At 39.7% G+C, this 12,374-nt stretch overlaps 1 protein-coding gene across 2 annotated transcripts in view; it reads left to right on the top strand.

Moving 5' to 3' along the window:
* Nucleotides 1-12,374, top strand: part of SH3GL2 (SH3 domain containing GRB2 like 2, endophilin A1) — a 243,989-nt gene that overhangs the window by 196,886 nt on the left and 34,729 nt on the right. For both annotated transcript variants that reach the window (XM_086414977.1, XM_086414976.1), the window contains one exon: nt 4,504-4,576. In XM_086414977.1, coding sequence (XP_086271103.1) covers nt 4,504-4,576 — 73 coding nt within the window. The remainder of the gene's footprint in view (nt 1-4,503; nt 4,577-12,374) is intronic.

Below are 12,374 nucleotides of genomic sequence, written 5' to 3'. Positions count from 1 at the left end.
TGTCTCTTTCAATTCTGGTTTTCTCAGTGTGTATGCCCAGCAGTGGGATTGCTGGGTTGTATGGCAGTTCTATTTCCAACTTTTAAAGGAATCTCCACACTGTTCTCCAGTGTTCTTGCCTGGAGAATCCCACGGACAGGGGAGCCTGGTGGCTGCTGTCTATGGGGTCACACAGAGTCGGACACGACTGAAGTGACTTAGCAGCAGCACACTGTTCTCCATAGTGGTTGTACTAGTTTGCATTCCCACCAACAGTGTAAGAGGACTCCCTTTTCTCTACACCCTCTCCAGCATTTATTGTTTGTAGACATTTTGATAGCAGCCATTCTGACCAGCGTGAGATGGTACCTCATTGTGGTTTTGATTTGCATTTCTCTGATAATGAGTGATGTTGAGCATCTTTTCATGTGTTTGTTAGCCATCTGTATGTCTTCTTTGGAGAAATGTCTGTTTAGTTCTTTGGCCCATATTTTGATTGGGTCTTTTATTTTTCTGGTATTGAGCTGCATGAGCTGCTTGTATATTTTTGAGATTCATTATCAGTTGCTTCATTTGCTATTATTTTCTCCCATTCTGAAGGCTGTCTTTTCACCTGCTTGTGGTTTACTTCATTGTGCAAAAGCTTTTAAGTTTAATTAGGTCCCATTTGTTTATTTCTGCTTTAATTTTCATCACTCTGGGAGGTGGGTCATAGAGGGTTTTGCTGTGATTTATGTCAGAGAGTGTTCTATGTTTTCCTCTAGAAGTTTTATAGTTTCTGGTCTTACATGTAGATATTTATTCCATTTTGAGTTAATTTTTGTGTTCAGTTCAGTTGCTCAGTCATGTCCAACTCTTTGTGACCCCATGGACTGCAGCATGCCAGGCTTCCCTGTCCATCACCAACTCCCGGAGCTTACTCAAATTCATGTCCATCAAGCTAGTGGTGCCATCCAACCATCTTATCCTCTGCCATCCCCTTCTCCTCCCACCTTCAATCTTTCCCAGCATCAGGGTCTTTTCAAATGAGTCAGTTCTTTGCATCAGGTGGCCAAAGGATTGGAGGTTCAGCTTCAGTGTGTCAGTCCTTCCAATGAATATTCAGGACTGATTACCTTTAGGATTGACTGGTTGGATCTCCGTGCCATCCAAGGGACTCTCAAGAGTCTTCTGCAACACCACAGTTCAAAAGCATTAAGTCTTCAGCGCTCAACTTTCTTTATAGTCCAACTCTAACTTCCATACATGACTACTGGGAAAGCCATAGCTTTGACTAGACAGACCTTTGTTGGCAAAGTAATGTCTCTGATTTTTAATATGTTGTCTAGGTTGGCAATAGCCTTTCTTCCAAGGAGCAAGCGTCTTTTAATTTCATGGCTGCAGTCACCATCTGCAGTGATTTTGGAGCCCAAAAAAGTAAAGTCTGTCACCATTTCCATTGTTTCCCCATCTATTTGCCATGATCTTAGTTTTCTGAATGTTGAGTTTTAAACCAACTTTTTCACTCTCCTCTTACACATTCATCAAGAGCTTCTTTAGTTCTTCTTCACTTTTGTTTATGGTGTTAGAAAGTGTTCTAGTTTCATTCTTCATGCTTGTCAAGTGGTTGACAAGTTTCCCCAGCACTACTTGTTAAAGAGATTGTCTTTTCTCCATTGTATATTTTTGCCTCCTTTGTCAAAGATAAGGTGTCCATAGGTGCATGGATTTATCTCTGAGCTTTATTTCTTGTTCCATTGATCTATTATTTATGTCACTGTGCCAGTACCATACTGTCTTTATGACTGTAGCTTTGTAGTATAGTCTGAAGTAAGACAGATTGATTCCTCCATTTTCATTCTTCCTTCTCAAGATTGCTTTGGCTATTTGAGGTTTTTTGTGTTTCCATACAAATTGTGAAATTATTTGTTCTAGTTCTGTGAAAAATACCATTGGTAGTTTGATAGGGATTGCATTAAATCTATAGATTGCTTTGGGTAATATGCTCATTTTCACTATATTGCTTCTTCTGATCCATGAACATGGTATATTTCTTCATCTATTTGTGTTCTCTTTGATTTCTTTCATCAATGTTTTATAGTTTTCTATATATAGGTCTTGTTTCTTTGGTAGATTTATTCCTAAGGATTTTATTCTTTTCATTGCAATGGTGAATGGGATTGTTTCCTTAATTTCTCTTTCTGTTTTCTCATTGTTAGTGTATAGGAATGCAAGGGATTTCTGTGTATTAATTTTATATCCTTCAACTTTGCTATATTCATTGATTAGCTCTAGTAATTTTCTGGTGGAGTCTTTAGGGTTTTCTATGTAGAGGAACATGTCATCTGCAATCAGTGAAAGTTTTACTTCCTCTTTTCCAATCTAGATTCCTTTCATTTCTTTTTCTTCTCTGATTGCTATGGCTAAAACTTCCAAAACTATGTTGAATAGTAGTGGTGAGAGTGGGCACCCTTGTCTTGTTCCTGACTTTAGGGGAAATGCTTTCAATTTTTCACCATTGAGGATAATGTTTGTTGTGGGTTTATCATATATGGCTTTTGTTATGTTGAGGTATGTTCTTTCTATGCCTGCTTTCTGGAGAGTTTTTATCATACATGGGTGTTGAATTTTGTCAAAGGCTTTCTCTGCATCTATTGAAATAATCATATGGTTTTTATCTTTCAGTGTGTTATTAAATTGATTGATTTATGAAGAGTGAAGAATCCTTGCATCCCTGGGATAAAGCCCACTTGGTCATGATGTATGAGTTTTTAAATATGTTGTTGGATTCCGTTTGCTAGAATTTTGTTGAGGATTTTTGCATCTATGTTCATCAGTGATATTGGCCTGTAGTTTTCTTTTTTTGTGGCATCTTTGTCTGATTTTGGTATTAGGGTGATAGTGGCCTCATAGAATGAGTTTGGCAGTTTACCTTCCTCTGCAATTTTCTAGAAGAGTTTGAGTAAGATAAGTGTTAGCTCTTCTCTAAATTTTTGGTAGAATTCACCTGTGAAGCCATCTGGTCCTGGGCTTTTTCTTGTTGGAAGATTTTCTATTACAGTTTCAATTTCTCTGCTTGTGTTGGGTCTGTTAAGATTTTCTATTTGTTCCTGGTTCAGTTTTGGAAGGTTATACTTTTGTAAGAATTTGTCCATTTCTTCCAAGTTGTCCATTTTATTATCATATAGTCAAAAAGGAAATAAAAATACACATAGAAACAAATGAAAATGAAAACATGACAGTCCAAAACCTATGGGATTCAGTAAAAGCAGTGCTAAGAAGAAGATTCATAGCAATACAAGCTTACCTCAAGAAACAAGAGAAAAATCAAATAAATTACCTAACTTTACACCTAAAGCAACTAGAAAAAAAAAAGAAATGAAAAACCCCAAAGTTAGTAGAAGGAAAGAAATCATAAAAATCAGAGCAGAAATAAGTGAAAATGAAACAAAAAGACTACAGTAAAAATCAACAAAACTAAAAGCTGGTTCTTTGAGAAGATAAATAAAATAGACAAACCATTAGCCAGACTCATCAAGAGAAAAAAAAAAAAGGAGAAGAGTCAAATCAACAAAATTAGAAATGAAAATGGAGAAATCATAACAGACAACAGAAATACAAAGGATCATAAGAGACTACTATTGACCGTATTTTTTTTTAATTTATGTTTATTTTATGCTGAATTTATTCCTGAGTCATGTGTTTTTCGTTCTTCAGTTTCTTCTGGGCCATCTTTTCCTTCTGTGTTACCTCCTCTTCAGGTTGAGGAGCAATTTGCTCTTTTCCAGTAGGGATCATCTCAGTATGGCAGGGAGTTGTCGTGTAGGGATTAATCCATCCATTAGCTCTGAAAGTCCAGGCCCTATCTTTGATTCTCTTCACCTGGGATGTGCTCAGTGCCAGGGACTCTACCTCAAAACCCTTAACAGGGAGGGACATTGTTCCCTGAATTCTTAGGAAGGTGAGGCAAAAAAATCACTGTATTTTGGGTGATGGCCCATGTCCAGCCCCACTCTTTGGCCTGGGCACATCAGCCAACTCCAGCACTGTAATGATGGAATGGAATGCATTGCTTCTGTAAAATGACATCCTTCAGAGACTTGGTGGCTGTTTGGATATGCATACCCTCCATGGCCTGGCCAGCTTCACCAGTGTTCTTAAAGATTTGAACCTCCGGATGAGCAAGATTCTGTGGGGTTTCCTGCACCAAGTGAATAGTGAGCCATTCTCAGTGACCACCTCAGACAATGTACAGTGAAAGGTGGCTGTATTAGCCTTATTTTACCAGGAGATAATGAAGTAATTTTGAAACATGTTTTCTAGCTTCCTCTCTGGCTAAATGGGCTTTCCAAATCTTAAAGGAACAAGCTGAATGCAAAGCCAGTGATCTGGCTTTTTCTGACAGCTCTGTGAGCCCCTCACCTTCCACTGCAGGACTCATCATTGCTCTGTTGAACCATCAGTGGTTGTGTATATGCTCAAGCAAAAACTTTGTTTCTAAAGCTAATGATTTGTTTGATTTAGAAATCTGTTTTGTCATTTCAGAAAGTGGATGTCACCAGCAGGGCTGTGATGGAAATAATGACGAAAACAATTGAGTACCTTCAACCCAATCCAGGTAAGGGGTCATTTTCTACATTCATGGCATCCCTCCAGGGACCTTCTAGTTACTCTTTGGTACACATGCAAAGTTTGGTGCACTTCTGCATGCTTGGTTTTCCCTTCTGGAGGTCCAGTGTCTTCAGGTGGAACATTTTGACTGGGGAGAGAGGACTTTTTAAGGCTCACACTGAAGTAACTGGAAGCTTCTGTGATAATTTATCTGAGTAGAGTGTAATTAACAATGTTGTGTGGACAGTGTGGGTGGCACATGATGTCAGGGTAGCTTCAAGCTGGTAATAACTGAACTTTCATGTGAAAGGGATTGTAAGGAAGAATTTTAGGGAGAATTTTTAGATAAACATAGTAAGGTACCAATGGTTGGAAAAAGTAGGAAAATTGAGCAGCTTTTTTAAAATATAGAGGGTTTTTGTTCATACACACCACTGAAGTCTGTGGAGGGCTGTTCTTTGCCCTGATTTTTCTCCAAGCACTTTGTCAGTCAGCATTTGTTCTTGCTAACCTTAAGAGAAGGGAATTATAATAGAGATATTGGAGCTGTACCTTGAAAACAAGATCCAGGCAGACAAGGGGTGATCTCCCAGAGCACACAGTGTAGCAGAGCAAAGCAGCTTTATGTGATAGACCTCCTCACCACTCTTCCTGTAAAGCAGTTCCTAACTGCGGAGTATAGAAACTTGAAGCAAGGTTGAATATATTTAAATGAAGTGTATGAATATTGGGAAAACTGTTTACCTTGAAACTCATTTCTTTGGGAGCTTCACGTTGAAATTTCTATATTTTTGATGGTGCTCAGGGAGGTGGTCCAGGCACTGTCAGCCCCAGTGTCTGGATACTGAGTACTAGTGGGTGAGAGAAAAGCAAAGGAAACACCTGAAATTAGAAGCAGTGGACCAGTACAGTCAGTGCTGATGGGCTTTCTACCACCTCTTGCTGCTGCCTGCAGCTTTCACTCAGCTTTCAGTGTTTTGAAGATGAACAAATTATGGGAATAACATTCTCAATGGTTTTTAAACTATATCAGAGCTGAGATTATTTGAGAAAGAAAAATACAGAAGTAAATGAAAAGCCATGAAAATATAGAAGTAAATAAAACACTATGGCATTTAACAGATAATGGACCAAATGGTTGGCAAATTAGGTAATGAATAACAAAAATGAAGTTTCTCATTTTTACCTGGAATCTTTGTCATGCCCTCTGTATTCACAGAGTTGCAGGGACTCTCTTAGATGTCACATGTTCCTTAGTATTTAAACAGCTGTGATGTAGGTCAGTTCTGAAATGAGAATTGCTTGCCCTGTCTTACCAAAGAAGTCATTGTTTAGGGCAGGGTGTTTTTTGTCTTTATCTTTGAATAGGACCTCAAAGTGTCCTCTCATTTCCCAGGATTTACACATAAATGGTGCTAAGATTACTTGATCTTACTGTTGTTGTATTAAGATTAAATATAAGCAAGAGGAGGGAAAATATAGTATTTATTCAGCATTAGTGCATTTTCAATATGTTGCTAGTTATATACATTGTCTTCTCTGTAATTTTCTGATATAAAAAGCAAACACAGTTGAATGATTCAAATGTAGGAAAGAGGCTAAAAAATCCATAAACACAGATCCTTAGTCTGTTTTCCTGGGTATAGTGGAATTCGGTGTAGGGAGGTGTGCTGTATTGAATAGGATGTTCCTCAAAATCCAAGGTATCCCAGAATCTCCAAATGTGACTTTATTTGAAAATAGCATATTTTGAGATAGAATCAGTTAATTATCTTGAGATGAACTCATTCTTGAGTTATAGTGAGCCCTAAATCCAACAACTGGTGTCCTTATAAGAAGAAGAAAAAAAAAACAGAGAGACACAAGACCGAAGGCCCTATGAAGACAGAGGTCAAGATTATCGAGTGATGTCAGGAGCCACCAGAGTTGGCAGTGGTGAGGAAGGGGTCTCCCAGAGAGCCTCAGAAAGAACCAGCCATACTCACACCTTGATTTCAAGCTTTTTGAAGTGTGAGAAAGTAAATTTCTGTCATTTTAAGCCACACAGCTTGTGGCAGTTTGTTATGACAGGCCTAGAAAACTGATTTAGTAGGCTAGCCAAACGTTCTTCAGGAAAAAACAAGGGCCAGAGAACTTAAGAAACTTTACCAAAGTCACACACCCAAGAAGGGATGTAACCAGGGCTGGAACCCAGGTCTGACTGCTCCCTGAGCCCAGGAACTTCCCATTGCACAGTCTTGCTTCTGAGAAGACTTGCTTCTGAGTTCTTTGTCTAGATGCAGAGGGTCTTTTAGTTTCAAAGTGGATAACAGAAATCCAGAAAGGGAACACACTGTGGGGTTGAGGCTTATTTTTATTTTAATAAAAAAGATAACAGGAAGAGGTGATTGGGGGAGATTTGAATTTTTAGAAATGACTTATTTTTAATAGAATCTTGAATGTGCTTATTATCTACCAACATATTGCTTTTATGGCTACTTAAAAATAGAATGAACATCTGACACCAAGGAAGACAATTAAGGTCATCACCAGGCAATCACAAGTTGATGCAAGTGTCACCTAAAAGGGTCCAGAACAAAACAAAATTCCATATGCCCATTCTATAGAATTTAATGTGTTTAATTGGCTTATAAGAGGTATGACTTACTTCCTCCACTAATTTCTTGCCCTGAGAGCAGACCTTAGCTGGAGCTCCTGGACAAGGGGGCTGATCTAGTACACTTGTTCAGACCCAGTGTCCTTGCAAAGAGGACACAAGAATGCAGCCACCACCACAGGTCCCCAGTGCTTGGGCACAGAAGAGCAGAACATTCCCAAACTTGTGCTGTTGAATGAATGCTTTGAGCACTCAGCCTCTCTGTGACCCCAGAAATTGGGTCACTGGATCTCATGTGGATCACTGGCTTCTGGTCTTGAATAAGAACGATTAGGTTGGGGTCAGGAGAGAGGGCTTATGCAAAGTAACAGGTTTACCTGCACAGGCCCATCTGTGGAAATGAATGCTTTTTAAGGGTATTTTGAGAGTATCTTGTATTAGATTCATACTCCAGAATGCATTCTGGCTTCCAGATCTTGTGGTTATGGGCACACACATCTGTTACAGACTTGAAACTTAGTTCCTGCTGACACGATGACCAAAGAGAGTGGGTTACTTCTTGTGCATCTGTAGCTGTGCTCTGTGTAGGCCCTCCATCTGCTCTTGACCACCTCCAGAGTGATATTTTAAAAGGCAGATCTGCTCATGTCGTTGTCTTGCACAAAAGCCTTCGATGGCTTTTCTCTGCCTTTAGGAGTTTGTTTTCGTTTGCCTACTCTGTAAGGTCCAACTGTTTTGTGTGCTTTACCTTTTTTTTTTTTTAAACAAAGCTTAAAGGGCCCTCCCTATATAATCAACCTCCCCTTTCTCCTCCGCCTTGCCAGGCAAACAGGCCCCTCAGGTTTAGCAGGAGGGTCATTTAGAAGTCTTCCTGGACATCTGACTACATTAGCTTCCCAGGCCAATGACCCTTTTGTGATCCCCACTGCTTCTCCCTGGTGACACATGCCACACTTAGTGTAATTGTGTGGTGTACGTGTGCTTTGGTTTGTCCTCCCCAGTAAGGACAAGACTCTGCCTGCCTTATTCCCACCCCTTGCCCCCACCCTTCCCCACCCATATCCCCAGCACCCAGCTCTGTTCCAGGCAGCTCATGACACTGGAATATTTGAACAAATGAATCATGGAGCACAGCTGATAGCCAATGGCTAATGTGATAAAACTGCTGTAATACAAAGGGGAGAAAGAAAAACTCCTTTCCCCAGACCATCAGCTCTACTCATATAACCAACAAGTTTATCAAATGCATTTATTTATTTATTTTAAATTTTATTTTATTTTTAAACTTTACAATATTGTATTAGTTTTGCCAAATATCAAAATGAATCCGCCACAGGTATACCTGTGTTCCCCATCCTGAACCCTCCTCCCTCCTCCCTCCCCATACCCTCCCTCTGGGTCGTCTCAGTGCACCAGCCCCAAGCATCTAGTATCGTGCATCGAACCTGGACTGATGACTCGTTTCATACATGATATTATACATGTTTCAATGCCATTCTCCTAAATCTCCCCACCCTCTCCCTCTCCCACAGAGTCCATAAGACTGATCTATACATCAGTGTCTCTTTTGCTGTCTCGTACACAGGGTTATTGTTACCATCTTTCTAAATTCCATATATATGCGTTAGTATACTGTATTGGTGTTTTTCTTTCTGGCTTACTTCACTCTGTATAATAGGTTCCAGTTTCATCCATCTCATTAGAACTGATTCAAATGTATTCTTTTTTAATGGCTGAGTAATACTCCATTGTGTATATGTACCACAGCTTTCTTATCCATTCATCTGCTGATGGACATCTAGGTTGCTTCCATGTCCTGGCTATTATAAACAGTGCTGCGATGAACATTGGGGTACATGTGTCTCTTTCAATTCTGGTTTCCTCAGTATGTATGCCCAGCAGTGGGATTGCTGGATCATAAGACAGTTCTATTTCCAGTTTTTTAAGGAATCTCCACACTGTTCTCCATAGTGGCTGTACTAGTTTGCATTCCCCCCCAACAGTGTAAGAGAGTTCCCTTTTCTCCACACCCTCTCCAGCATTTATTGCTTGTAGACTTTTGGATCACAGCCATTCTGACTGGTGTGAAATGGTACCTCATAGTGGTTTTGATTTGCATTTCTCTGATAATGAGTGATGTTGAGCATCTTTTCATGTGTTTGTTAGCCATCTGTATGTCTTCTTTGGAGAAATGTCTATTTAGTTCTTTGGCCCATTTTTTGATTGGGTCATTTATTTTTCTGGAGTTGAGCTGTAGGAGTTGCTTGTATATTTTTGAGATTAGTTGTTTGTCCATTGCTTCATTTGCTATTATTTTCTCCCATTCTGAAGGCTGCCTTTTCACCTTGCTAATAGTTTCCTTTGTTGTGCAGAAGCTTTTACGTTTAATTAGATCCCATTTGTTTATTTTTGCTTTTATTTCCAATATTCTGGGAGGTGGGTCATAGAGGATCCTGCTGTGATGTATGTCGGAGAGTGTTTTGCCTATGTTCTCCTCTAGGAGTTTTATAGTTTCTGGTCTTACGTTGAGATCTTTAATCCATTTTGAGTTTATTTTTGTGTATGGTGTTAGAAAGTGTTCTAGTTTCATATCAAATGCATTTACTTTCTTACAGAGACCTATGCAATTCTCAACGTAGTAGGGTTAGATAACAGAACCACGTTTGGGCCCCTACCCTCTGAGACTCACAATCTTAATAGCACAAGGTACATATACTCTGAAGAGAGCTTCCCAGAGGCCTTCACAGCTAAATGCTTTTGGAAATCTGGCTAACTGATGAGGTAAGGACAAGTGAGTAGGGTCACAGGTCTGCAATGCTTAAAGGACAGAGAACAGAGAGCTGTGAAGTCTTCCAGCTTGGACTGTGAAATTACTCTGACAGGAACAGTGTAAACCAGTACAGATTCCCAACCTGCTTAGATAAGAAGTAATTTGAACTCAAAAAGTCCTGTGTATGTCTACTGACTGTGAGGCCCTATTCTCATGATATCTAAGCATATGGATCATCAGAGAAGCTATAAATCCATTTTCTTATGTGAGTATTCTGATACCTATGGCAGGCATGCTAAATCAGCAATGTCCAATAAAAATAAGATGCAAGTCACATGTGTAATTTGAATTTTCTAGTAGTCATTTTTAAAAAATAGTCATATTAAAAAAGTAAAAAGGAAAGGTAAAATTGATTTTAATGATATTTTATTTAATCTGGTATATCCTAAATTTTAACCAATATTAAAAATCATTGGAAAATTTTACTTTTTTCCTTATACTAAGTTTTGAAATTTGGTATATGTTTTATACATACTGAACATATCCTTTTGGACAGTGCTTAGTTGTGGGCTCAGTCACTCAGTTGTGTCCAAGTGTTTGTGACCCCATGGACTGTAGCCCACCAGGCTCTTCTGTCCATGGGTATTCATTCTCCAGGCAAGAATACTGAAGTGGGTTGCCATGCCCTCCTCCAGGGAATCTTCCCAACCTAGGGATCAAACCCATGTCTCTTGTGTCTCCTGCATTGGCAGGTAGACTCTCTACCACTTAGCCAACTGGGAAGCCCCTCCTTTTGGACTAGCCACATGTCAAATTGCCAACATCTGTTGGATCATAGAAAAAGCAAGAGAATTCCAGAAAAACAGCTTCTGCTTCATTGACTACACTAAAGCCTTTGAATGTGTGGATCACAACAAACTGTGGAAAATTCTTAAAGACATGGGGATACCAGACCACATTACCTGTCTCCTGAGAAACGTGTATGCAGCTTAAGAAGCAACAGATAGAACCAGACATAGAATAATGGACTGATTCCAAATTGAGAAAGGGGTATGTCAAGGCTATATACTGTCACCCTGCTTGTTTAACTTACATGCAGTGTACATCATGCAAAATGCCAGGCTGGATGAAGCATAAGCTGGAATGAAGATTGCCAGGAGACATATCAATAACCTCAGATATGCACATGATACCACCCTTATGGAAGAAAGTGAAGAGGAACTAAAGAGCCACTTGAGGAAGCTGAAAGAGGAGAGTGAAAAAGTTGGCTTAAAACTCAACATTCAAAAACCTAAAATCATGGCATCCAGTCCCATCAGTTCATGGCAAATAGATGGGGAAACAATGGAAACAGTGAGGACTATTTTCTTGGGCTCCCAAATCACTGCAGATGGGGACTGCAGCCATGAAATTTAAAGACGCTTGCTCCTTGGAAGAAAAGCTATGACCAACCTAGACAGCATATTAAAAAGCAGAGACATTACTTTGCTGACAAAAGTCCATAGAGTCAAAACTATGGGGGTTTTTCCAGTAGTCATATATGGATGTTAGAGTTGGACAATAAAGAAGGCTGAGCACCAAAGGACTGATGCTTTGAACTGTGGTGTTGGAGAAGACTCTCAAGAGTCCTTTGGACTACAAAGAGATCAAACCAGTCAATCCTAAAGGAAATCAATCTTGAATATTCATTGGAAGGACTGATGCTGAAGCTGAAGCTCTAATACTTTGGCCACCTGATGTGGAGAGCTGACTTATTATAAAAGACCCTGATACTGGGAAAGATTGAAGGCAAAAGGAGAAGGGGACAACAGAGGACCAGATGGCTGGATGGCATCACTGACTCAATGGACGTGAGATTGAGCAAGCTCCAGGAGACGATGAAGGATAGGGAAGCCTGGTGTGCTGTAGTCTGGGGGGTCACAAAAGAGTCAGACACAACTGAGCGACTGAACAACAACATGTCAAAGCTTGTAGTCCAGTGGTTCAATAATGGTCAGCACAGGACTAGATGGTTCACCATTCAAACTCTGTATTCTACTTTGATATGTGTTTGACATTTAGTTTCTTGGTTAATGCGTATTGACGGTTGCTTTTTTCAAGATAAATAGACTCTTGATTTTGGATCAAGATATCTTTGATTTGATGTCCATTTTTTCTCAGCTTTCTGCAGATCCATTTTCTGGCATTGTAGTGGAGAACTTCCCATGACATAGAACATTAGGCATGTGGGATTGCCTGTGTTTCCTTCCCAGCCTTAGCAGAGTGGTGATGACAGAAGACCTTTTTAGTTTGCACCGAAAGGTTATTCTGACCCTGATGTCATCATGCTGTATAAACTTCCAAGATGCGTAGATTAAAAGCAGTTGAAACATGAAAAACATCACGCCCCATCGAGATTTGGTTCTCTAGAGAAGTGCTTTTCCTGTGAGTGCTATACAT

The sequence above is a fragment of the Bos grunniens genome, chromosome 8 (assembly GCF_055505025.1).
Source record: "Bos grunniens cultivar Pamir isolate PY7600 chromosome 8, Bosgru_T2T1.0, whole genome shotgun sequence".
NCBI classification, from domain to species: domain Eukaryota; kingdom Metazoa; phylum Chordata; class Mammalia; order Artiodactyla; family Bovidae; genus Bos; species Bos grunniens.
This window is presented reverse-complemented; position numbering and strand designations above follow the sequence as displayed.